Source organism: Natator depressus, chromosome 18 (assembly GCF_965152275.1).
Source record: "Natator depressus isolate rNatDep1 chromosome 18, rNatDep2.hap1, whole genome shotgun sequence".
In the NCBI taxonomy this organism is placed as follows: domain Eukaryota; kingdom Metazoa; phylum Chordata; order Testudines; family Cheloniidae; genus Natator; species Natator depressus.
Genome location: NC_134251.1, coordinates 4,588,974 through 4,616,125, shown reverse-complemented (window position 1 = coordinate 4,616,125; position 27,152 = coordinate 4,588,974). Strand labels below are relative to the sequence as shown.

General features: G+C 50.1%; 1 protein-coding gene across 2 annotated transcripts in view; it reads right to left on the bottom strand.

Moving 5' to 3' along the window:
- Nucleotides 1–27,152, bottom strand: part of EPHA8 (EPH receptor A8) — a 136,318-nt gene that overhangs the window by 32,023 nt on the left and 77,143 nt on the right. Inside the window, exons 4-8 of one of the 2 annotated variants that reach the window (XM_074934118.1) lie at nucleotides 13,591–13,746; nucleotides 8,285–8,620; nucleotides 3,938–4,062; nucleotides 3,589–3,751; nucleotides 2,035–2,128 (exon numbers count right to left, since the gene is read on the bottom strand). In XM_074934118.1, the coding sequence (XP_074790219.1) occupies nucleotides 2,035–2,128; nucleotides 3,589–3,751; nucleotides 3,938–4,062; nucleotides 8,285–8,620; nucleotides 13,591–13,746 (874 nt within the window). Of the gene's footprint in view, nucleotides 1–2,034; nucleotides 2,132–3,588; nucleotides 3,752–3,937; nucleotides 4,063–8,284; nucleotides 8,621–13,590; nucleotides 13,747–27,152 lie in introns of both variants that reach the window. The other variant, XM_074934117.1, reaches the window with a different exon arrangement.

The window sequence follows — 27,152 nt, the reverse complement described above, 5'->3', positions numbered from 1 at the left end:
CTCTGGGTTCCATAATCACTAAATATGTTAGGCTCTGTTCAAGGTAATGATGCAAGAGTAAGAGAAATACATCAATGTCATCTGATAATACCGACTTTTCCACCACTTTCTCTTTTGCAACCATCACTGTTTGATATCTGAGGATGTTCTTTGCTTCCTCATGCGAAGTGACCATATCTCCTCTGTTGACCTCCGCACCCCCCTGGTTTATTTCAGCTCAGGTGGTTTCTCTGCCTTTAATAATTCTGCACATATGATGTCAAACAAACTCCTTATTTTCATTAACTGTCAAGACAACTTTCTGTGGAGGTGCCTATGCATTTGTCCTTAAATGATGCTTCTGTAGCTCTGCTCGATTTTGTGACTCTCACTGTGCTGAAGGATTTGCACGTGTCCGAGACAAAGTATACATCACCTGCTGCTAGCTCGTGTTCAGTATAGATTCTGAAATTTGTCACAAAGCCCTTGATGATACCACATGCTGGCAAGTGTACGGCAGAACTGTCAGTGACTGTGCAGGGGACTTCTTAGGAAGGATGTCTAGCTGACACCTCTGTCTGCAGCTGCTTCTTTAGCTTAGATTTAGCCTCGGCAATCCTGTCACCAGAGGCAGCGAACGTTGATGTCGGTACAGGAACCAATCACCTGTCAAAATATTCTTGATGTCAACCTCTCATGAACTTGCTTGTAGGCCTATCACTCTTCAATAGATAAGCTCAGTGTCAAATATCTTTGTTGGACCAACCTGTGCATGCTTTTCACACTGCCAGTGTCTCTGCTCTCCTTGGTATTGTGTCACAGAACCTGAGGGAGGGCCAGCAATGTTCAAATTCACGCATTTGGAAAATTCCAGCTGTAAGTGAATTGTCTACATTGATGGTTGTGCCACTCTACCACTGTCAATATTTACTAATGCCTCTGAGAGCCTAGTGGCGTTTAAGGGATCGATGCACAGGTCTAGCTTCTTACTTATGGCTTCTCTGTATATTACGTCTGCAGCAATCCTTGACTTCATTTTGCCTGTGTGGATCTCCTGTATTGTGTTTGGTGTGTGGTGAGTGTTTGGTTTATAATTGATTAATGTCTATAATTGTCCAGTATTTGAAAATTAATTCGCATGAGTGAAGATGTAAGAATTTGTTGTGAGCATGCTCAGAGAGTACAGGAAGAAAATACCTTGTGTCTCAGTTTGGGGGAGGAGGGCGTTTGCTAGAAAGGTACACAGCTAGTACAAACTCTAATACAGACATCACATATGTACCTCCCAGCTCCATCACCAAACATTAGTGTGCAGTTTTCATTAAAAATATTTGAACTTCAATGAAAATGCTTTCACTGCCACTTGGCTCATATTTCAAAATGCTCAATAGTGACAAGGTATCATCAGGCAGTTTCTTCGAACTTAGGGTCTTGAGATTCAGAATCCACAAAAAAAACCTTATACCAGGCGTAGTCAATTATTTTTTGTCAAGGTCCAAATGTCTTGGCTAAGGTATAGTCACAGTCCAGATTCCAGAGAAAGTAATAAACAAGCCAATAATGATAATAAATAAATGAAAAGATTTCAGGGGATGTTCAAAAGTGCCTGGCGGTCCAGATTTGGCTTAGTGGTCCGGATTTGGCCCGTGGTCTGCCTGTTGACTGACTATCCCTGCCTTATACTGACACTAAAACCCGGTACTAGCAAGGTGCTACCAGACTATTGCTTTCCCAACAGGCCTATTTCAGATCCGCTCCAGGTCCCCCTTCTCCTGTGTCACACTCCTGAGGTGACCAGGAACCCTGTTCTTGTCTATCTGATCTAACTCTCCCCAGGACCACTCTGGTCTCTTAGATCATTTCCTTGGTTTGCTTCCTGCTCCCTGCCATTCTGTCTCCACCATCGCTGCTCTCAACGATGCTCCACTCCCTGTCAGGCAGACCGAACAGAATCCCCAGGTGTGGCGCTAACGCAGCCTCTTGCCCCAGCTCTAGGGGGAGCCAGCATGAAGTGTCTTTGAGTTCAGCATGCAGTAACCTCTGCGGGTCTCCTACCTCTTCTTGCAGATCAGAACCACCAGCAGGATTACAAGGCCAGTTATCAGGGTCAGGCAGATCCAGATGATTGTCATGGTGTCATATCTGAGAGCTACTGGAAGAGAAACATCACAGAAGGGGAACTCAAGGGGCATGTACTTGGTGTGAGGCACCCACTAACCCAGCCTCTGTAAACCTACATTCCATAATATATAACACTCTGCCCCATCGCCAGACCTTCCACTGAGGATCTTGATGGGAAAGGAATTAATCTTCCTGACCCCCTATGCAGGGACCTCTTTGCAGATGGGGAAACTGAGGCATGGACCTAGACTGGGCAGTGTGGCACAGCAAACGTGTGGCAGAGGTGAGTGCAGAACCCGGCAATGCTGGCTGCCACTTCCTTGCGCTAATCATTGCAATGGCATTTCTCAGGGCGCCAGGAGCCCTGGGAGAATTGTTCCCTCTGTCTGACAGTTGCAGTGTCACTCCTCCCCACACAGCGACTCGGCAATTCCTGCAGGGAGCAGCAAGCACTGCAAAGCCCTGCCCGGGTTCCCATGCCCTCACCAGGTCGCTAGGATTTCTGGGGGCATGTCCCGTGGTTCTTTGTGCTGCAGTAAATTGGGACGCTCTGTGAGTCTTTCCCAGTGCATTGTGGGAGAACTTGTCTATCCTTCTGGGCACACGGCAGGATTGTGGGAAAGCCCCGGAGGACTGTCACACCACAGTGATTTCACCTGCATCCTCACTGCAAAGAGCAATCACACTTTGAGAGGCCACTTGTCCGATTTGAAGCCAGATAGTCCTGGTTTTGTGGAGCACTGGCCCTGTCCGGCAGAGACACAGCACCACACATGACTTTGTCCAGGGAAAATGAGAGGAGAGAGGAAGAAACTGTGGATACAGGAGGACACTGGTGGGAACAGGGGTGGGGGCAGCATCTCCGTGCAGAGTGACTCAGCCAGGGCCCACACAGATGGGCAGGTGGATGCAGGCAGGGGAGGGGGGAAGTCCTGTATTCTGGGGATGTGTCAGTGGCCACCTGAAGGTCAGAGGGATTTGTGTGCAGATGGTGGGCATGGTTCGAAGCAACGCCCAGCTAAGAGCTGGGCTAGCTCTGCAGGGAAGGCAGACCCAATGAGGTCTCTTCTGCCCTTCTCCTAGTCTGCAGTGTAGTGTCCCAGGCCCACTCCCCCCGAGCTTTCCCTCCCCATCTCACACCTGTTTACACTATCATGTGCCACTATCCATTTCCAGCTGCTCATAATCCCCCAAGCAAACCCCTCCACCCAGATGCCAGCTGCTGCACCAACATCAGTGCCTGGCACTCCCAGCCTGGCTTCCAGGTCAGCAGAACCACCGCTCCCTTCTGACTCAGCCCTCACCTCCCCGTTCGCTTACTCCTCTCCCTTCAGCCACCGACTGACTGTGCAGCGGATCCCACTCCAGCCGAAGTCAAAAGCAAACAGCCCCCTGACCAAGTGCTGTGCGTCTGGGTCTGCACTTTAACCCTCGTGCCCAGGCACGCACTTCCGCTCTCTCCCCGACCTCATCCTCTCGTGCACTCACTTGCTTTCCCGGTCTCCACCTCCACCATCTGGCTGAACCTCCCACAGCCGGCAGAGGTCCGGGCCCGAACCTGGAAGATGTAGCGGGTTGCAGGCTTGAGCCCAGAGACAGTCGTACTTGTGCCTTTGGATTTTAGAGTGGAGTAACTCTGCATTTCCTTGTCCTGTTGGAGAGCAAGGCAAAGATCTCACTGAGACAGCGCAGGGCCTGGGGAGGGGCCTGGAAGTCACTCTCTCTATGTGTCTGGCTGGTAACAGTAATTACACCATGCAAACAGTAGCCTAAGCTATAACCCTGGCTTAATGCACCATGGCCAGGCTGCGGGGCTGGGCCAGCAAATCGCTGTTACCTTCTCGTAGTACTTGACCTCGTACTCCAGGATGATGCCGTTGGGTTGGTCTGGCTCATGCCACAGCAGTGTGACGCTGTTCTGACCTGTGTTCTCCTGGCGAAGCACCACCACCTGGGACGGGGCTGAGAATGAAGACGACAGAACATCAGAAACTGGACTTGTCTCCAGTGACAGATCGAGCCATGCTGCAGCCTGGGAATCCAAGCATCTGGATCCCTGGATCTCTGGAACTTCCAGAGCCTGTTTGGAGTCCAGCCATTGCCCCAATCTTGGGGTCTCTAGGCACACGCTCAGAGGGCAGCCCAGCTGTCTAGCACCTTCCCTGAGAGCAGGACCTCGCTGTCCAGTTGCCCGGGGCCCTGGCGCAGCACTGACCTGTCTGACTCCCCCACACTAAAGCACAATCTGTCCCAGAACTTCATTCTGTTCCCTAGCGAGGAGGGGCAGCAACCTCCTGCTGCCCCAGGCCTGGGTGCTGCTCTCTCTGTTTTGGGTTCACAAAGGTAGAGCAGATTCACAAACCTTTCTGGTCAATGGGGCCTCAGTTACACCCTTGCCAGCCCATGGCACCAGAGTGCAGAAGAGTCTGTCTAGCTAATTATCAGCCAGGCCAGGCTATGTGCCAGGGGCAGGAAGAGCCCCCCACCTGCACAGCTGGCATCCTCGGGCCCCGGGCACACTCCTTGCTGCTGCCTATCTTTTCACTCCATCATTGTGGATGGATGCAGGGAGGCACAATGGAACATGCCACTGTCACAAGGAGAGAGGGTACCAATGAAAGACTCCAGTGTCATTGTGGGTGGATGGACTGTTCTGATCATCCAGTCTGACCTCGATAGCCCAGGCCAGAGACCCCCACCTAGGGCTCCTGCATCCAGCCCAGAGCACTGAGATAAGAGATGCCCACTCTCGATCTAAAGACCCCAAATGACAGAGAATCCACCACATCCCTAGGCAAGCTGTTCCCGTGGTTAATTAACCCATCTCCACTGTGAATGTATCTCACTTCACCTTCCAGACACCGGACCTTGCTGTGCCTTGGCCGGCTAGATTACAGGGCCCCCCGCTCACAGGAATCTTCTCCCAGAGGAGAGGCTTGCACACAGGATCAAGAGACAATGTGTTACAGTGGGTGCCTGGGGACAATGATAACGCACTACCCCTGGTTATGCTGGGTGGGTAGAAGAGCGATAATGGAATATTCCATTTTTTCAGTTGGTGGGGGGCAACAATAATGGAATACCCCATTGTTTTGTTGGGTGGATGGGTGGGTAGCAATAGAATATGCCATTTTTGGGGGCAGCAATAATGGAATGCCCTATTGGTGTGCCAGGTGGGAGGATCGGTAATCATAATGGAATATTCCAGTTTTCTGGTGTGGGGGGGGTGAGCAGTAACATTACACATACACCCCCTCAGTGCTGTGGTGTGCAGCTGCAGGGGAGCTGCATTCGTGTTTTAGCTATGGACCAGGATGCGTCATAACACTGGCTACCCAAGAGGTCTGGCCGCCTTATGGCCTGTGCCCCCGGCAGGCACTGTCCCATGGCATCACTACAAAGGCTGGCGGACGGAGATCAAACAAAGGGAAACCTTCTTGCCTCCCTGGATCTGCCTGTGGGATTCCCTGCCTCAGGCTTTCAGCAGACAGATAAAAGGGCCAGAGAACTGCATGATGATCAGCATTAACACTGTAACTACGCAGGCTCTGAGTGGGGGCCAGGAAGGGATAGTTCACCCACCTATAGCATTGCACGACTGGCTGGTTTATTACAAGGAAAGGGTCTTGCTATTTTCTAAAGCCTCAACTTGCAGCCCCTGCTGGAGGCAGAATACAGGAGAAGATGGGGCCTGTGGTGTTTGGGCGTGGAAATGGTAACTCCAGGTAGCACTGGCTGCCCTGTTCCTGTGGAGACAAGGCGCTGTTGTTTTTACCGCACTGCAGCTAAGGGAGGTCAAGCCCAGGTGGTGTGTACAGGGCCTCAACTAGCCACAGTCTGCTGGGCTGCAGTATATTTCGCATGTTTCGACAGGGCTGCTTGGTGCCTCTTGCTCTAATGCACACACAAAGATCGCATCTGTGCAGATAATGCCTTTGTCAAAGCTCCTGGGGACACTCCCCACGTGTTTCTTCCTGGTCACAAGGGTGACCCCAGGGATCAGCCTATGAGCTGCCCAACTCCCAGCTTTTGTGCCGCTACTACTGGATTGGGTTAGAACAAAGTATAGTTAAAGCAGCTCAGAAACTATGTGTAGACGGGCCTTGGGGAACACTGACCCGGAACAGACATTCACGGAGCATCCAGACTGGCCCGTCTGACCATATGAACTAACTGGAAGCGATGCAGGGTCAGAATCCCTAGCGAAGACAGAGGCCAGGGGGAAGGTGACTCAGGCCCAGAAAGCCCTGCTGGGCACAACAGAAGGGAATACAAGTTAAAGCAATCACTATGGGCAGAGAGAGCACTGAGGCTCCGCACTCCACAGCAATCCCTGGCACTCCTGAACTCCAGGGATTGGTGAGATTCCCCGGAGAGCTCAGTAAAGATTGACTGAATGGGCCTAGCCAGTCCAGGGAGTATGGTCTATCCGACACAGTCCCCAGCTGGCCCTTCTCCGGAGGAGAAATCGCTGCAACAACACACACTGCACTTCCCAACAGCAGGCCAAAGCGCAGGGTGCAGAGCAGGAGGGAGAATCCACTCCCAGCTCACATGAACTGACCTAAAAACAGCACTGAGAGTCTGATTTCTGCACATTCAAATGGGAGCCGACTCCGCCCCCCTGCTCTGAGTGGTGGAGCTGTCGGGATGACTGAGAACGACTATTGACTATCGCACTGAGCACGGCTCTCCGCTTTGCAGGTTGGTGCCTCTTTTACATTGAGTGTCCCTTTAAACACCTCCAGCCACACGGCTAAACTTCTGTTCTTTCCAGCCTGCCTGTTTCTGCTGCTCCCAGCTGCACCTGTTCAGCGTCACATTCTACGAGACAAGCTAACTAGGGAGCATTCAATATCTGTCTATGCAGCCAGCCATTGCAGGCATTTAGTGCCTGTCCCCTTAGCATGGGTGTGATACCACTGGGGCGGGGCCGGCAGGAGGGGCAGGGGAAGGGCGGATGTCCTCCGAGGGGGGGTCAGTTGGGAGCCTGGCCAGCTGCAGGAGATAGTTTGCAATAAAAGGCCTTGTTCCCCTCACTTATTGTGAGCTGACCCAGGCAACTCCTTTGACCTCTCTGGAGTTATTCCCAATTGACACTTGTACAGGAGAGCAGAATGAGCCCTGGTTTACACTACCCATGTACATCAGTATAACGATGTCGTTCGGGGGTGTGGATCTCTGAACGAGATAGTTGTACCGATCTAACCCTGGGGCTATGTAGATGGGAGGGCTTCCCTCGGGGAGGTGCAGTACTTGTGCCGATGGGAACTCTCTGTCGGCGTAGGTAGAATCTCCACCAAGCACTTCAGCAGTGCTGTCAGTGTAGGCAAGCCCTGAGGCTCCTCATCATGTAATGCTCCCTATGCTTGTTTCCAACTGGGGAGCACAGCTGGAAGAGCCGATCCCTGCACTGGAGATGGGCCCCAAGGTCCTGCTCTGAGCCAAAGTGGGGAACGGCTTCCTGCGGAAAGAGGCTGTTTCTCAGCAAGGGATTGGAAAAGACAAGATATGCATGAGAGAGACTTTCCCCAGCAAACAACACAGGCACCTGCTAGCTGCTGGCCCTTGTGTGAGATGGGAAAGGAGCACTAGATGGAGCATGAACTTTTGCGTGGCCCTTTGGGAAGGGAGGCGAGGAGCAGGCTGGGGGGTTCATGCTCCACTTAGTGTTCCTTGTCAATAAACAAATGTCCAGTGTGCCCCCGGCCTCCTGTGGAAACGGCGCAGCCCAACGTGAGGCCACAGCTGAACGGCCAGGGTGTTGAGGCCGTGGCAATGAAGCAGAATGTGATGGGCTGAAAGCGGACTGAAGAAGATTAATTCCTCGCTCGCTCAAAGCATGTGTCTGCAGATGGTGGTTCAGCGGTGAGCCCCAGACAGCTCCGTCTCCCCAGTGCCGGTGCCACACCGGCTGAGGCGACAAGGGCCATTTCTCACAGATGCCTGAGTAGGAGCTACCATGGTCACCATGACAAGCCAGCATTTGTCACAGGCCCCACACACAGTGACTGTGGCTTATTCCCCTTCTGAGCGCAGGAAAAGCAGGGATGACTCAGATCCCTCGGGGGGCCTTTAGGTAAACGCTGACCCCCCTTGGGAGAAGGTCCAGCTGGACCCAGTGGGGAGCTGTTCACATCAGTTGCCATGGGCCGAGCCTCCTGGGGGTATCTGCTCCTCCTACCTGCCTGGTTCGTGGTGATGTTGACAACGGCAAATCTCTTGGGCTCCAGGCTGAGGTTGGACACGCCATTGACAGCCTCCACCCAGAAGGAGTAGTTCATGTGGGCCATAAGGTTGGCCACGGTGAGGGCAGCCTGCGCCAGGCTCATCTGCTGGGGAACAAAGCGGATCCCGCTGCCGCACGCCTCGCACTGGCCCTGTTCCCATGTGCAGCGTCTGCAGACCACATTGTACGTGATATCAGTGCGCCCCCCCTTGTCCAGGGGCGGAGCCCACTCCAGTGTCACCAAGGTGCCATTCACACTGGAGACCAGGTTCACAGGAGCAGAGGGGGGCCCTGGAAAGGAAGCAGAGATTCATCGAGATTGGTGGGGTGTTGTGCTCGGGGTTGGGGGGGGGCAGGCCGAGAGAAAAGCTCATGGAAGGTGATGTGATCCGTGGGAGAGAACAGAGTGATACTGGCTGACTAGAGGATGACTGACATGCTCTGGGTGTGTGTTTGGGGGGGAGGAAATAACACAACCTAGATACAGGCCGATCTGAAGGTGACATGCCCTGGGTGTGTGTTGGGGGGAAGGAAATAACACAACTTAGATACAGGCTGACCTGAGGGTGCCATGCCCTGGGTGTGTGTGTGGGGTGAAGGAAATAACAGATCCTAGGTACAGGCTGATCTGAAGGTGACATGCAGTGTGAGAACCTGACGAGAATAGGATTGTTGATAAATTGCACAGTCAATTGCTTGACAATACGTTGGTTTGTTACGAAACATACTCAAGAGACTAAATGACCAATGTGTCAGGTTTATTAATCTGGTACAGGAAAGGGCTCTATAAAATACCAGTCTCCAAAGAGCAGCCCTATGCAGCGATGTTACATTCACCTCACGCAGAAGGTGCACTCCCCAAGTCACACATCCCAGCTGGTATTATTTATATGATGATGTTACAAGTTACATGCCACTACAGCCTAAGCCAGCAGTTTGTCCCACTTCCCTAACTTGCTGTTCTGTTCCTTCCTTAGCTTTGTTTTGTATACTAGCTTTCCAGGTACTGGTCCGTGAAGGTACTTCCCTAGCTGGGACTAAGACATAGAATGAATTGACGTTTCTGGATTTTGACAAGTTTCCTGTCTGCTTTTGCCAAATGCTTACTTCAGCAAATGCAAGGAGTTATGGGATACTTAGCATAAGTGAACAGGATTACTGTATAGGCTGGTTTGGGCTATATCACTGTTACGATATTTGTGCTTTATGTTATTGCTCTGTGCACACTAATATACATATATGTATGGTGCAGATAATACATTTTATTAATATGATATATATTTATACGCTAGCCAGCATATATTACTTAACAGGCCCCCCACTTGTTGCCCTGATAATTGTTATAGTCAAGGCCACATCTTTGCCAAATGAACGTATGAATTAGTGGTGAGGGCCTTTATATGTGATTTAAAGTGTTTTAACAAACTCCATAAGTGGCAATAGATAATTAACACAGCTAAAACTAATACACCTTGTAACACAAGCAAAGTCTTAAATGCAACCTCTATCCAGCTGTGGGAAAACAGTATTTTAAGATCCCCAACATGAATAAAAAGTTATTCAAGGCTTGTTCTGCCTTGTGCATGTCACTGTTAATCTGAATGTGTGTGGTTTCGTCTAGTAATATTTTTAAACTTAAAGTGATTAATAAGCACATTAAAACTGGTAGGTAAGTTTTAACTTCATTCCAGTATTTGGGCTCACTTCGGATTCATTTTGAAAACTGGGATAGGAATTATTATAGTGTGTTCCGCAGCGCTATGTACATGAGGGGTAAAACAGAAATGCGGAGTAGTGACTTTATAAGTGAGGCCTCCATGTATAAACTTCTTGTTTTACTACACAGTACTGTCCATCCATGTTATAGGTTACCCTTCCTGCTGGTTAGCACCTGCTGGAAAGCTTTACTGGGCAGGAGTCAGGCGCAGCTAGCTTCTCTGTCTCATACTAGGCTGAACCATTGTGACCACACACATGAGCTGAAATGTCAAAAGCATCCCTGGCATAATAAGCTGTGTGAGGTGCTTTTCAGCTTTGCATGGCTGCATGATACGCTGCTAGTTGACAGAGAGCCAATTGTTTCTTGTCGATGCTGTCTTCCAGATAACCGACTGAATGACCAGTAACAATTTATTAAATATTGCTGTGTCAGGCTCCAATATTGTTAGTGAAGCTATAAAAGAAATGTACCTGGAACCAGGCACTGAGCAAGGTTGTTTTAACAACACATATCTCCATTAAGATAGTGTGTCACTCAACCCGAATTATGACTGGTACTTAAAGGGAATTTGTCTACATGACACTGCCGGTTAGCCATAGTTTTTGTTAAACACTGAGGGCGATACTAGGTAGCTGTTCATCACTAATGAGGTCAGGCAATTTTCCTTCCTCAACGTTTCCTAATGAGTCGGTTATGGTTTCTTTACCAGTCTGGTTTTTCCTTGCCTTTATATCACTTGCTGCAATTAGTTTGTTAACTTTCTTTGTGTCTGATTAAACAGTTTAGCAATGTATGCACATTGCAAATCAAATAGATATCCAGATTCAGATAATCTTGAAATGTAACCAATAATTCCATCTAGATTTTGGAGTCTACTGTTTTGAAAGATACCGGACTATGGAATAGTCTTTTGCCCAGGCCTCGAGTTTTGTGCATTCCTGATAAGGTACTATTATATTAATTAACAAAGTAGTATACAGAAGTGATATATTTGCTTTTACACAATAACCAAATTTAACCATATTTCACTGAGAAAGGATTAAAACTATAGGTATATGCATGAACTCACTTTGCTTAATAATACACAATTTAAATAACAGTTAGACCTGGCCCGACTAGTGATCCATCTTTATATTGTCTCTCTAGTCGATTGCATACTCATTGTTCATATACAGTAGGTTGAGGTATAGTTGACCAGTCTATTATTTATACTGCACTTTATCTTCTTCTTCTGATGCCCGGGGGTTTCTTCACTGTGCACTGATATTTCCTGGTGTCTCCGATCTATGGGATTCATTCTTAAATCACTTAATTTGGTTAATATGATTAATTTTTTGTTTGTAGTTATATTTCTCTTGTTTTTAGAAACCCTAATTTATATACAGATGAACTTATCTTATTTACAGTGTACTAGGGCCAAATCGTTTATAACACAAGCTCTGCTTTTGTTCTAATTTTCTCAGTGCTTTAGCACAAGTATAAGAACATAAGAATGGCCACACTGGGTCAGACCAAGGGTCCATCCAGCCCAGTGTCCTGTCTACCAACAGTGGCCAATGCCAGGTGCCCCAGAGGGCGTGAACCTAACAGGTAATGATCTAGTGATCTCTCCCCTGCCATCCATCTCCACTCTCTGACAAACAGAGGCTAGCGACACCATTCCTTACCCATCCTGGCTAATACTTTGATTAAAAAACTAACATGGCACACATTAAATGGATTAAAAGCTGGCTAACTGATAGTTCTCAAAATGTAATTGTAAATGGGGAATCATCACTAAGGCCTGGTCTACACTGGGGAGATCGATCTAAGTTACGTAACTTCAGCTACGTGAATAATGTAGCTGAAGTCGACGTACTTAGATCTACTTACCGCAGTGTCTTCACTGCGGTAAGTCGACAGCTGATGCTTTCCTGTCAACTCCGCCTGCACCTCTCGCCCTGGTGGAGTATCGGAGTCTACGGGAGACCGCTCGGCGGTCGATTTATCGCATCTAGACTAGACGTGATAAATCGACCCCGTCGACCCAGAGGGTAATGTAGACAAGCCCTGAGTGGGTGTTTTTCTAGTGGAATCCCTCAATGATCTGTTTTTGGTTCTATGCTATTTAAACATTTTTATCAGTGACCTGGAACAAAACAGAATCATCACTGATAAAGTTTGCAGATGACACAAAAAACCGGAGAGTGGTAAATAATTTTGAAGACAGGTCACCAATATCGAGCAATCTGGAACCCTTGGTAAGCTGGATGCAAGCAAACAACATGCATTTTAACATGACGAAATGTGAACGTAGAGATCTATGAACAAAGAATGCAGGCCATACTGGCAGAATGGGGGACTCTGAAAAATATTTGAGGGTCAGGATGTATAATCAGCTGAACACAAGCTCCCAGTGTGACTCTGTGGCCAAAAAGGCTAATGCTATCCTGGGATGCATAAATGGGGGAATCTCGAGTAGGAGCAGAGAGGTTATTTTACCCTTGGTTTGGCATTGGCATGACCGCTGCAGGAATCCTGTGTCCAGTTCTGATGCCCACAATTCACGGAGGATGTTGATAAATTGGAGAAGATTCAAAGGGCCATGAGAATGATTGGAGGATTAGAAAACCTGTCTTATAGTGATAGACTCAAAGAGCTCCATCTATTTAGCTTAACAAAGAGAACATTAAGGGGTGACTTGATAACGGTCTACAAGTAATTACACTGCGAATAAATATTTAATAACAGGCTCTTCAGTCTAGCAGAGAAAGTTCTAACATGATCCAATGGCTGGAAGTTAACTCTAGGCAAAATCAGAATGGAAAAAAGGTGTAAATTTTTAATAGTGAGAGTAATTAAGCATTGGAACAGCTTACCAAAGGTCGCAGTGTATTCTCCATTCCTGATAACTTTTAAACCAAGATTGGGTTTTGTTTTTTAAAAAGATCTGCTCTAGGAATTACCTTGGGGAAATTCTCTGGTTTGTGTTATACAAGAGATCAGACTAGATGATCACAGTGGTCCTTTCTGGCCTGGGAATCTATGTAGCTATGAATCCATGGCATTCACATGCAGAGAGACAGGTCCCATTTACACTAAGAAAAAGACGGGTTTAAAACACGACAGTTACATGCTTTAAAATCTTTGTGGAGTTAAGGCACATTGTAGCTTTGACATGTGAGCTATCCTGATTGAAACACACACCTTTATCCTAATGCAGTCATGCCTCCAGGACAACACAAACACCCCGAAGTACACTCACAGCGAGTGCCCCAGACACGCATACAAACACACACAGAGCATGGCAAATCTCCCATTGACTCCAGTGGGGCCAGGTCTCCAGCCTTATGTTTCTAACACATTCACCCGTGTAGTGTCAGGGTTCCCTCTCATCCCACAGACAGATACTCCCTCACCGACCTTCTGGCCCTTCCCACTTGCATGGGAATCTCCTTCTGCTGCTGTAGTCAGGCTGATTCGGGTTCTGTTCCCTGTGTGCTGTGGAAAGTGGGTGGGCAGGCTGGGGTGGGCAGTCTGAGGCAGATGGGCAGGTACTTACGCGTGCAGGCCGCAGATGGGGGATCTTGTGCTGCCCGGTAGTAGCTGCTGTCACAGTGGCATACCTGTGCAGCCCGGCTCTCTGAGTAACTGTGCAGGGGGCACTTTGCACACAGCTGGTCACCAGGGGCTGACTTGTAAAATCCCAGCTCGCAGGCTAGAGGAGAGGGGGAAGGACGCAGTCAGAAGGCAGCACCCAGCACAGACTCATCCACTGGCTTGGTAAATCCCATATCTAGACACTGAGCTCAATGTCCCTAAGGGAGATACTTGCTCCGTGAGAGAGCTTCGCTCCTGCCCCTCCAAAGGGACCTCCCAGCTCGCTAGCTCTTCCCTGTCTCTTCTAGAAGCCCCAGAGAGCCCAGTGGCAGGGGTCTTTAGGGTCCCCACATACCTCTGCATGAAACTGACCCAGGCTCCAGACTGGCTCTGCCCTGCTGCTGTCTACAGTGGCCTCCTAGCACCATCCACCAGCTGGTGCTTCCCAGCACAAGGCAGGGGAGTGGGCCGAGCAGCAGCACAAAGTAGGCGAGACACCCAGGCAAGGTGAGGGGGGATAATTAATTCCCTGCTAGAGGAGGAGGCATGGCCTGTCCAGGACTCTGCTACTCCCTGCCATAGCATTCCCTTCAGGCCTCCCCATATGGTTCATGTACCACGTGCTGGGTAATAATATGAGAGGCCTCCATGCTTGTAAAACAAAATTAAACTATTAAGAGAACCATTTGCAGAAGTGCAACCAGTGCAGCTGACATTCCAGCCATGTGCACACAGAGTGACTTCCTGGGGCCTCCTCCAAAACTCTGCCCTTCTGCAAGCTGGTCTCCTCCCTCCAAGTTCCAGGCAGGCTGCTACATCTGGCACATGGAGATTTTCCTTGTTGATTAAATGCAGGACAATGTTTTCAGTGGGGTGCAGCTGAGTTGTATACCCCGGGCTGTGTCAGCCCTGCAAGGCAAGGTGGAGGGACAGCTGAGAGCTTTGGCTCCTGATCCCTAATTCCCTTCTCCTTCTCACCAAGGGCAGATAGGCCTGTGTGGGAAGGAGCAGAATTGCCCAGGAGAAGCTGACGGTACTTTTGGGGTAACAGGTGAGGCGGGGAGAGGGAAGGAGGGAGCGGAAGAGCACAGTAGCTCAGGGCCAGTTCTAGTCCCTTCTCTCCTGCTGTGATGCGTGTCCTCCCAGCAGCTCTCCCTCTTCGCAAAGCTACAGTCAGCTTCTCCTGAGCAACTCCTCAGAGACATGGAGAGGGTAGCAAGGGCCCGAAGCTGCCAGAGAAGGGTCTTCTCCCTCCTCCTCCACCACTCCCTGCCCTGCCTCAGCTGCTGCTTCCTGCCCTGACAAGTATGGGACAGCAAGCCTGACTGGCCTTCAGTGTGCTAGGAAGCCTGCCAGGTAGCACAATGAGAGCTCTGGCCGGGAGAATTAGGGTCTTATCCCAGCTCCGCCAGATACCCTGTGTGACCCGAAGCAAGTTACTCAGACCCTAATTTGGATGCCTTCATTTTTGGGTGCCCGGCTTGAGGCACATCAGTTACGTGCCTATGGGGCTTGGCTTGGGCAACGTTGCCAACTCTGGCAATCTCATTGTGAGTCTGGTGACATCTGTCGTTTTCCTTGAAACATGGCGGTGCATGAGAATCTGAGCTTTTATTTCACAAAAGAACGTTTCCAGCCCTCCTGGTGGTAGGGAGAAGACGGAAAGCGTGACCTGCGCACACTCCCCAGAAGGCAAAGAACTAACACTTCTTCTCTTCATAAATCTAGTGATTCTTGAGCCAGTCCTGTGGATTTTGACTCATGATTTCTTAACATCAGAGCCTGGCCATGTTGCTCCAGGCACTTATGTCTGGCCTTTGACCGTCACCTCTCTGTGCCTATTTGCACAATGCAGAGGCCAGTATGCACCTTCCTTCCAGCTCCACTCCCCAGCTGTGGGAGATGCACTCACTTATGCCCCGAGCTGGCAGGGCTCATGCGTGCAGTGTTAGTGAGGTTGCTCGTCCTCTGGATTTGTGCTTTCTGACCAAGGAGCCGGAGCTGATCCCCCAAATTAGGGGTGGTGAAGTCAGAGCCAATTTGTCACTGCATGCTGCTCCCATTTATCAGCTCTGGAGAGACAGCTGGCCAGGAAAAATGGGAACACAAAGCATGACAAATTTTCATTGAGCAGGAGTTGTAATCGTTTAGAATTTAATGTTGTAAAGAAATGTTAATTACCTGTGCCAATGATTCACATTTATTTTAGATGTAGTCAAGGGGAAAATTATGCTAAATTACCACTGTTTATACATGCTCTACATGAAACACAGCAATGGGCCAGAGCTGGTGTGAATGTGCAATGGTGTCTTGGCTATGACACAGGTCAGACATTCAGCCAGATCCATGCGGATCTGTCATCACTAGGATGCATAAAGTCCGCAGAGCAGACCAGGGGATCTTGGTCAAGTCTCTGATGGAGCTAGGACATGTGTACTGGAGAGTTCCTGTTCCAGGGCCATGGGTGTGTGTGTGTGTGTGTGTGTGTGTGTGTGTGTGTGTGTGTGTGTCCCCACATGCAAGTTGGCTTCTGTGGCAGGCATGTGAGACAGTGTCTGTAACAGGCTATGCTAGAGCAGGAGTCCATGTACTAGAACGTATGGATTGTTCTGTGGGCTACATAGTCCTCCCATATCTGCATTTTGGGAGACCGGGTAGATAATGACTGTGTCCTGGAGTTGGCACCTATTCGATCAAAAGCATGTTACCATACCTATTGGGATGTCCCACTCCCACAGCTCTGGTCCTGCTAGGAAACGCAGGCCAACAGAGTGTGGGAGAACAGACACTCAGTGATTAGTGGTGAGAAGAACAAACCAGCAGGGAACTGCCATTGGGTAAAATAATTTAACAAGCCCCACAGACATTACTCTAACACCTACAGAATGAAATAAAGAATGAGATGGTCTCTAGGTTATTTAACTCACCCTGTAGCAGGAGTAGAATTCCACAGAATGGTCCAGAACAACCTATAGCAAAATTATCCAGCTCTATACAGTGCTCCTGGACATTTCCATCTCGGGAGAGCCCTCTGGGGAGTATCCAGGATGCCATGGGGATTTATTTTGATGTACAACAATGCTGCACAAGGTGTGCCGACAGACAGCTGTACGCAAAGAACATGCACATGGCAGCATGGATCAGCAGTCACAAAACACTCCTGTCTGCTCCGTCACCCCTCCCAGAATATCTCCTCCCACATAAACCATGTCAGCTCACCCCTTCCTGGGCTCACAGGCAGGCCTGGCAGTCTGGAGACCAGCAAGCTTGGGTCTAAACTGGGGCTTGGCAGCCTAGCTGGTTCCACTGATCTGAACTGCCACAGGAGGAGAAAGTGAGTTCCTTAGGTCCTAGGTATGGGGACTTGGGTTGAATTCCCTGAGTTTCCATATATCCATAGAATCTGATGACCTGGGGCTACCATGAGCAGAGCTCGGGGTACACTGCCAAACATTTTCAGTGGATAGTCATTAGAATCCTTAAACGATCACATTCTGCTCCCTTCCTAGGGTGAGAAATGGCAGGTCTCCAGTAACTTACTGAATATTCATGGCAAGCCAATGTCAAGTTCTGTTGGGCACCCTCATGCTGAGAGGTTTGTTCATCCGAATGGGGAGTGGGGACATCATGTGACCTATCTGTCCAATCTGGTCAAAAGAGCTTGAATTCTAGCTTTCTGCCACTCACAGAATGGGATTGCAAAAGTGATGCTGTTCCATCCCAATGTCCCATCCCTCCCCACAGACGGACCTCCAGTGAGATGATTGTGTAGCCCAACTCTGGGAAAATCACAGTCCGCTCCTAAAGCAGAAATATTCATCCAAAAAGGTGTTGTGAATTACTAGCCCAGCTCTAGCTAAGAGGCAGTGCCACAAAGTCAGTGCAGGACCTGGGAGGATCATGGGGAGCAGGGTTAATTAGAGCACTGGGGACTATAGTAAGGAATGTTTATGTGGGTCCACTTCCTCCTCTACACACACGCATACACACGCATGGAGCACATATGCATGACAACCATCAGGGTGTGAGTAGGAAATCTCTAACCCAAAGCACTTCTGCCTCAGGCTCTCAAAGCACATACACTTGCATGAAATATACACTTGCTTCTAAACCCATAACCTGCCATTTTAATGCCACTTGGGCATAATGATGCCAACATCACATGGTTTCTGCTCCGTGCCTCCCACCACAGTGATTGGAATCAGTGGCTCTGCTTCCGGCACAGACCATCCACACATCCCAGCCTGGTGCTGCAGCTCCCCCTCTCCACATCCCAGCTCCTGACGCCTCCTGGCAGCCGCTGCCTGCACTGGGAGGTCTCGGGAGCTGGCAGTCTTGTATCAATAAGAGAGAGTGTGGGTCAGGCTCTGCCAAGCCATCTGTAGCTTGGGCCATTTGTTTACCTCCCACTTATCCTCTGGGAACAGAATAACATCTGCTAATAAGTTGGCAGGGTAGCAGAAATGATAGATGAACCTGTCAAGGAAATGATAGCCAAGGATCAGCCACCCTGCGTGTCCAAGTTGGTGTTGACGGGGCCTAGCACTCTGCCTAGGGAAGCGATTTGGAGAAGGAAAGGCAGCTTTGGGAGTGGCGGGAGATGGAAGTGCAGCCTGCTTGGAGTTCCTGGCTGGGGTCCTTCTCTTGTCTGTTCTCCTCAGGAGCATGAAGGCAGGAGTGAGGGGGACATCCAGGAGTAGCAGCGATGCTGGGTAGCCCTCTTGCGCTCAGCACCGGGAGCCGGGACTCAGATTGTTCCATTCGTTGGTCATGCAGAAACCCAACAGTCATGAGAAATGCCCCTTGGTATGTGTGTACGTGACAGACTGACATGGAAATGAGCCACGCAGACAACAGAGCTCAGCTGCCAATCTTCTTGTCTTCTGCATCTCAGAAGCTGCTCGAACATGGTGGCAGGGACATGGCAATGGAACAAGCTCTCATAGGACCCAGAGAGCCCCAACACTGATCAAAGGCAGCAATGAACCCCCTCTCCAAATGCAAATGCTCCATGCTTGAGCCACGTGAGGTTGCTGGGAAAGGGACATGGAGCATTAGGAAGAAACTTGTGTTAGATGGTGTCCTGAGTGACATGGCTTTGTTGAGTTAGTTGGTGTTGCCTGTGTGCAACTCCAATAATTCAGGTGTTAATTTCTGCCCCATGAAGCTGGCTGCTCCCCCCCACACACAAAGATGGTTTCTCCTGCTCCCTCCAACCCATGAAGTCAACTCTTACTGCTCCCTCAGGTCTAGAGCGCTGGCTGTCACTACATCTGCCAATGCACACAGCTGCTGGTAACTGCAACTTTGCAGCACCCTGTGAATTCCCCCTCTAGCCCACATTCCCACAGACAAGCACAGACACCAGTGGCTGCTCCTTGGACCTGCACAGCTGCCTACAGCCCCTCCCACAGACTCACATGACTACCTGCCATCTCCAAATTGGGCCCACAAGGCCATGTGTCAGTGCTAAGCAGCCCTGCATAGCCACTTGTCACTGCCCCCTCACACCTACATAAGCACCCGTCACTGCTTCCATAGCCCACACAGCCAGTACTTGCCCCAGGCCTCACCCCACGGCATCCTCATGGCCACTGCCCTCTATTCCTCTCACCTGCACACCCGCATCTTACTGCTTCCTCAGACCCAAGCTGCCACCCCCCATCGCACCTTCAAACCCATGCAGCTGCCTCTAACTGCTTCTTCAAGCCAGTATGGCCTCCTGTCACTTTTCCCACACAACATACCTGCCTGTCACCCTTTCCCATATCCTCAAAGCTACGCAGATCCTCGGTTGACAAAGCTTTTGGCACAGCACACCCAATCTGCAGAGCCTTCTCTCACTACCTCTTGGCCTGGAGAGTCACCATTATTCAGATCCACAAGGATAAATGTCTCTGTGACTCCCTCACGCGGCCACTTTAATCACCACACCTTCCATCTGCCACAGCCATCTGTCACTACTCCCTCAACCTGACACCGCCAGCCGTCGCCACTTCCCTCAACCCGACACCGCCAGCCGTCGCCACGTCCCTCAACCCAAAACCGCCAGCCGTCGCCACTTCCCTCAACCCGACACCGCCAGCCGTCGCCACTTCCCTCAGCCCGACACCGCCAGCCGTCGCAACTTCGCTCAACCCGAAACCACCAGCCGTCGCCACTTCCCTCAACCCGACACCGCCAGCCATCGCCACTTCCCTCAACCCGACACCGGCAGCCGTCCACTTCCCTCAACCTGACACCGCCAGCCATCACCACTTCCCTCAACCCAAAACGGCCAGCCGTCGCCACTTCCCTCAACCCGACACCGCCTGCTGTCGCCACTTCCCTCAACCTGACACCCCCCGCCGTCGCCACTTCCCTCAACCCGACACCGCCAGCCGTCGCCACTTCCCTCAACCCGACACCGCCAGCCGTCGCCACTTCCCTCAACCCGACACCGCCAGCCGTCGCCACTTCCCTCAACCCGACACCGCCAGCCGTCGCCACGTCCCTCAACCCAAAACCGCCAGCCGTCGCCACTTCCCTCAACCCGACACCGCCAGCCGTCGCCACTTCCCTCAGCCCGACACCGCCAGCCGTCGCAACTTCGCTCAACCCGAAACCACCAGCCGTCGCCACTTCCCTCAACCCGACACCGCCAGCCATCGCCACTTCCCTCAACCCGACACCGGCAGCCGTCCACTTCCCTCAACCTGACACCGCCAGCCATCACCACTTCCCTCAACCCAAAACGGCCAGCCGTCGCCACTTCCCTCAACCCGACACCGCCTGCTGTCGCCACTTCCCTCAACCTGACACCCCCCGCCGTCGCCACTTCCCTCAACCCGACACCGCCAGCCGTCGCCACTTCCCTCAACCCGACACCGCCAGCCGTCGCCACTTCCCTCAACCCGACACCGCCAGCCGTCGCCACGTCCCTCAACCCGAAACCGCCAGCCGTCGCCACTTCCCTCAACCCGACACCGCCAGCCGTCGCAACTTCGCTCAACCCGAAACCACCAGCCGTCGCCACTTCCCTCAACCCAACACCGCCAGCCATCGCCACTTCCCTCAACCCGACACCGTCAGCCGTCCACTTCCCTCAACCCGACACCGCCAGCCATCACCACTTCCCTCAACCCGAAACGGCCAGCCGTCGCCACTTCCCTCAACCCGACACCGCCCGCCGTCGCCACTTCCCTCAACCCGACACCCCCCGCCGTCGCCACTTCCCTCAACCCGACACCGCCAGCCGTCGCCACTTCCCTCAACCCGACACCGCCTGCCGTCGCCACTTCCCTCAACCCGACACCGCCAGCCGTCGCCACTTCCCTCAACCCGACACCGCCCGCCGTCGCCACTTCCCTCAACCCGACACCGCCAGCCGTCGCCACTTCCCTCAACCCGACACCGCCAGCCGTCGCCACTTCCCTCAACCCGACACCGCCCGCCGTCACCACTTCCCTCAACCCGACACTGCCTGCCGTCGCCACTTCCCTCAACCCGACACGCCCCGCCGTCGCCACTTCCCTCAACCCGACACCGCCCGCCATCACCACTTCCCTCAACCCGACACCGCCTGCCGTCGCCACTTCCCTCAACCCGACACCGCCCGCCGTCGCCACTTCCCTCAACCCGACACCGCCAGCCGTCGCCACTTCCCTCAACCCGACACTGCCAGTCGTCGCCACTTCCCTCAACCCAACACCCCCCGCCGTCGCCACTCCTTCAAATGAAAACAACTTCTGCCATTCCTTCAACTCTACACAACCATCAGGACTCCCTCAAAGTAACACAACCAAACATCCAGCCTCAACCTGAACCAGTCCACACAAGAGATGCACTTCCTAGACACTACAGTGCTAATAAGTGATGGTCACATAAACACCACCCTGTGCCAGAAACCTACTGACCACTATACTTACCTACATGTCTCCAGCTTTCATCCAGACCACATCACATGATCCATTGTCTACAGCCAAGCTCAAAGATACAACCACATTTGCTCCAATCCCTCAGACAGAGACAAACACCTACAAGATCTCTATCAAACATTCTTACAACTACAATACCCACCTGGTAAAGTGAAGAAACAGATTGACAGAGCCAGAAGGGTACCCAAAAGTCACCTACTACAAGACAGGCCCAGAAAGAAAGTAACAGAACGCCACTAGCCATCACCTTCAGCCCCCAACTAAAACTTCTCCAGTGCATCATCAAGGATCTACAACCTATCCTGAAGGACGATCCCTCACTCTCACAGATCTTGGGAGACAGGCCAGTCCTCACTTACAGACAGCCCCCCAAACTGAAGCAAATACTCACCAGCAACCACACACCACACAACAAAAACACTAACCCAGGGGCCAAACCCTGCAACAAACCCTGGTGCCAACTCTGTCCGCATATCTATTCAAGGAACACCATCATAGGACCTAACCACATCAGCCACACCATCAGGGGCTTGTTCAACTACACATCTACCAATGTGATATATGCGATCATGTGCCAGCAATGCCCCTCTGCCATGTACATTGGCCAAACCAGACAGTCTCTACGCAAAAGAATAAATGGACGCAAATCTGACATCAGGAATTAGAACATTCAAAAACCAGTAGGGGAACACTTCAATCTCCCTGGTCACTCAATAACAGACTTAAAAGTGGCAATTCTTCAACAACAAAAACTTCAAAAACAGACTCCAATAAGAAACTGCAGAACTGGAATTAATTTGCAAACTGGACACCATCAAATTAGGCCTGAATAAAGACTGGGAGTGGATGGACCATTACAAAAACTAATTTCCCCGTACTGTTACTCACACCTTCTTGTCAACTGTTTGAAATGGGCCACCCTCATTACCACTACAAAAGTGATTTTTCCTCCCTTGGTATTCTACTGTTAATTGAATTGTCTCATTAGCACGGACCCCCTACTTGGTAAGGCAACTCCCATCTTTTCATGTACTGTGTATTTATACCTGCTACTGTATTTTCCACTCCATGCATCTGATGAAGTGGGTTTAGCCCACGAAAGCTTATGCCCAGATAAATGTGTTTGTCTCTAAGGTGCCACAAGGACTCCGCGTTGTTTTTACAACCAAACATTGCGACTACTTCAACCCAATATATCTATCACCACTCCTTCAAACAAACACAGCTGACCATCGCCATTCTTCAGGCCAAGACAGCCATTGCCACTTCCTTCAAAGCAGGAAACTCTCCTGGTGATACAGATGGTGAAACCCAGCCCACACCACCACTGGAGAAGGAGCAAACCACTCCCTGTCAGCAATGCAAATGGCTCCAGAACAACCCCTATACTAACTCAGAAGATGGTACAAACACCCCTCTCCACTAGTGATGGAGATGGTGCCAGAACCATCCCCATGCCAGTGATGGAGATGGACGAGCTTTTTGTGTCTTTCCAATTCAATGTGTCAGGCAGTGAAGCTGCACTTCCTTCCCTTCTTGCTGGGGATGCAATGACACCACACTGCATGGGGCATTCACTTTCAAGCAGACCCAAAGCCCAACTCCTGTGCAGACCCAAAGCTCAACTCCTGACCCTACGCTGCCAGGGCGTGGCAGGATACCAGCCTGACTACTTCTGAGAGCTGAGGGGCCTTGCTGATATAAGTTTGAGTCACCTTGGGCAATGTCAGGGTGAGAGGCAGGTTTCACTGCTAATGATTCCATGGCCATAAAAGCTGTGAATTCATTATCATCAATCACTCCCTCCAAGTTCTCTTCTAAACAGCCTCAAAACTCCACACCTTAGCGCTCCCTGTACAGAGACAAACACCCCTGGAAAGGAAGAGGCTCACTAGGTGTCCCAGATGGGCCCTGTCCTGGACACACTGGCTGTGTCTGCTTGTAGGAAGTTTTCAGCATGCCCAGCCAGTGGCTGGAAAGCCATGTCAATGGAGGGAGCCTGTCCTCCATTGTCAGACACATAGAAGAACATAAATTGTTGCGCAAAAGTCAACATGGTTTCTGTAAAGGGAGATCGTGTCTTACTAATCTAATAGAGTTCTTTGAGGGGGTCAGCACACATGTGGACAAGGGGGATCCAGTGGACATAGTGTACTTAGATTTCCAGAAAGCCTTTGACAAGGTCCCTCACCAAAGGCTCTTATGTAAATTAAGTTGTCGTGGGATAAGAGGGAAGATCCTTTCATGGATTGAGAACTGGTTAAAAGACAGGGAACAAAGGATAGGAATAAATGGTAAATTTTCAGAATGGAGAGGGGTAACTAGTGGTGTTCCCCAAGGGTCAGTCCTAGGACCAATCCTAGTCAACTTATTCATAAATGATCTGGAGAAAGGGGTAAACAGTGAGGCGGCAAAGTTTGCAGATGATACTAAACTGTTCAAGATAGTTAAGACCAAAGCAGACTATGAAGAACTTCAAAAAGATCTCACAAAACTAAGTGATTGGGCAACAAAATGGCAAATGAATTTAATGTGGATAAATGTAAAGTAATGCACATTGGAAAAAATAACCCCAACTATACATACAGTATGATGGGGGCTAATTTAGCTACAACTAATCAGGAGACAGATCTTGGCATCATCGTGGATAGTTCTCTGAAGACGTCCACACAGTGTGCAGCGGCAGTTTCAAAAAAGCAAACGGGATGTTAGGAATCATTTAAAAAAGGATAGAGAATAAGACAGAGAATATCTTATTGCCCTTATATAAATTCATGGTACGCCCACATCTTGAATACTGGGTACAGATGTGGTCCCCTCATCTCAAAAAGGATGTACTGGCATTAGAAAAGGTTCAGAAAAGAGCAACTAAAATGATTAGGGGTTTGGAAGGGGTCCCATATGAAGAGAGATTAAAGAGGCCAGGACTTTTCAGCTTGGAAAAGAGGAGACTAAGGGGGGATATGATAGAGATATATAAAATCATGAGTGGTATGGAGAAAGTGAATAAGGAAAAGTTAATTACTTCTTCCATAATATAAGAACTAGGGGCCACCAAATGAAATTAATGGGTAGCAGATTTAAAACAAATGAAAGGAAGCTCTTCCTCACACAGCACAGAGTCAACCTGTGGAACTCCTTGCCTGAGGAGGTTGTGAGGGCTAGGACTATAACAGGGTTTAAAAGAGAACTGGATAAATTAATGGACGTTAAGTCCATTAATGGTTATGAGCCAGGATGGGTAAAGAATGGTGTCCCTAACCTCTCTTTGTCAGAGGGTGGAGATGGATGGCAGGAGAGAGATCACTAGATCATTACCTGTTAGGTTCACTCCCTCTGGGGCACCTGGCATTAGCCACTGTCGGTAGATAGGATACTGGGCTGGATGGACCTTTGGTCTGACCCAGTATGGCCATTCTTATGTTCTTATGTTCAGGGCTGGGCCCTGGGAGGACCTGCATGGGGCACATGGGATGTGCCTGGCAAAGGGGCAGGCCATATGCACCCTTCACTGGTTTCACTCTCTGCAGCTGGTCTGTCCAGGAGGCACTGGATGTGCCTCACAATGAGGCCGGCACAGACGCATTGGAAGGGCCCAGGATATGGCCCATGGGGTTGATAATACACACTCTCCACTCCATTGAAACTACCCACAAAACTGGCCCCTTCCTGGCCCAGCCTGAGAGCCTGGTCTCCATATTCGTTCTCCTTGATCCCTTCTGCCTTTGACCCTATCGAGCTCTGACTTATCTCTTGCGTGGATGTCCATGATGCTGCCATTCCCTGGTTCAGCTCCCAGCTTGCTAACAGCGCCTTCAGCACTACCTTCAGTGGATCTTTCTCCTCCTTCCCATGACGGCTGTCTTTGGTGCTCTCTTTACTTCCCTTTGCTCTTGCTCCTGTGACCCCATCTGCATTGACAGTCTCTTATCCCCTCACAAATGTACACCACCATCCTCTCCTGCTCTGCCCAGGCCCCTGCTTGTCCTTTCCCACTGATATCTCTGCGGGGATGTGCCAATGCTCCTTAAATGAAACATGGCAAGATATAAACTTCATCTCAACCCTTCCCTGCCTCCTTTTCCATCTCTTTTGTCAGCTCCCAACTCCTGCTATCTCTCCAGTTTATGACCTAGGATTACAGAATTATACAACGGTAGGGGTGAAAGGGACCTCAAGAGGTCATCTAGTCCAGCCTGCCCCCACATACACACGCTGATATAGAACTAAGTAAATCTAGATCATCCTTGGCAGGTGTTTGTCCAGCTTGTGCTTAAAACAAGGCTGGGGATTCCATAACCTATTCCAGTGCTTAATCACCTGTATGATTATAGTTGGAAAGTTTTTTCCTAGTATCTAACCTAAATCTCCATTGCTGCAGATTAAGCTGATTGCTTCTTGTCCTGCCTTCAGTGGACATTGAGAACAATTGATTACACACCTCTTTATAACAGCCCTTAACAGGTGGAGACTGTTACTAGGTCCCACCTCAGTCTTCTTTTCTCAAGACTAAACATGCCCACATTTTTAACCTTTTCTCATAGATCAGGTTTTCTAAATCTTTGATCATTCTTGTTGCTCAGCTCTGGACTCTCTCCAATTTGTCCACATCTTTCCTAAAGGGAAGCCCCCAGAAGTGGACACAATACTTCAGCTGAAGCCTCGCCAGAGTCGAGTAGAGCAGGACAGTGACCTCCTGTAGGTCTTATGTAGGACACTCTTGTTAATACACCCCCAACATGAGCTTCACCTTTTTCACACCTGCATCACCTTGTTCATTCACATTCCATTTACGATCCACTATAACCCCCCTATCCTTTTCTGCAGCAGTCTGCCTTGCCAGTTATTCCCCATTTTTGTAGCTGTGCATTTGATTTTTCCTTCCCAGGTGAAGTACAGTGCACTTGTCTTTAATGAATTTCATTTTGTTGAATTCAGACCAGTTCTCCAATTTATCAAGGCTGTTTTGAATTCTAATCCTGTCCTCCAGAGTTTCTGTAACCATGCCAAGCTTGGTGTCATCTCCAAGTTTTATAAACATACTGTCCTCTCTGTTATCCAAGGCATTAATGAAAATGTCCAATAGATCATCTGGGACCCTTCCCGTTTCTTCTCTCTCCCCATCCAGCCTTGCAGCAAATCCTGTTGCTTCCCCCTCTGTAACATTTCTAAATCCCACCTATCCTCTCTCCAGCCCTCCTGCCAACTCCCAGGGTCATGCCACAGCTGCCTCTTGTAGCTTCAACCTTTCCACTCTCCCTCACACACCCCTCTCCAAGCTTCAGTCTATCCAACAACTTGAATAACCTTCCATCCCCATGCTCCCCATGCGCCCCATTACTGGCCCCATCTCCTTCCACCCACTCTCTGGGCCAAATTCACCATGGTGTAGCCACACAGAAGGAATCATATGAATGGTGGAGTGAGCCCACGTCCATGCATACTGGGTCTGACCCCTTGTGTGGCAGTGGGACCCCATGCACAGTGGAGGTTGGGACTGAATGGAAGAAGCATTTTGCTAGGCACCAGCACCCGTATGAGCAAGAGACAACATAAGCCAATGAAAAGCTTGGACTGGGAGCAGGCCTGCTGTAATAGAAACCAATGC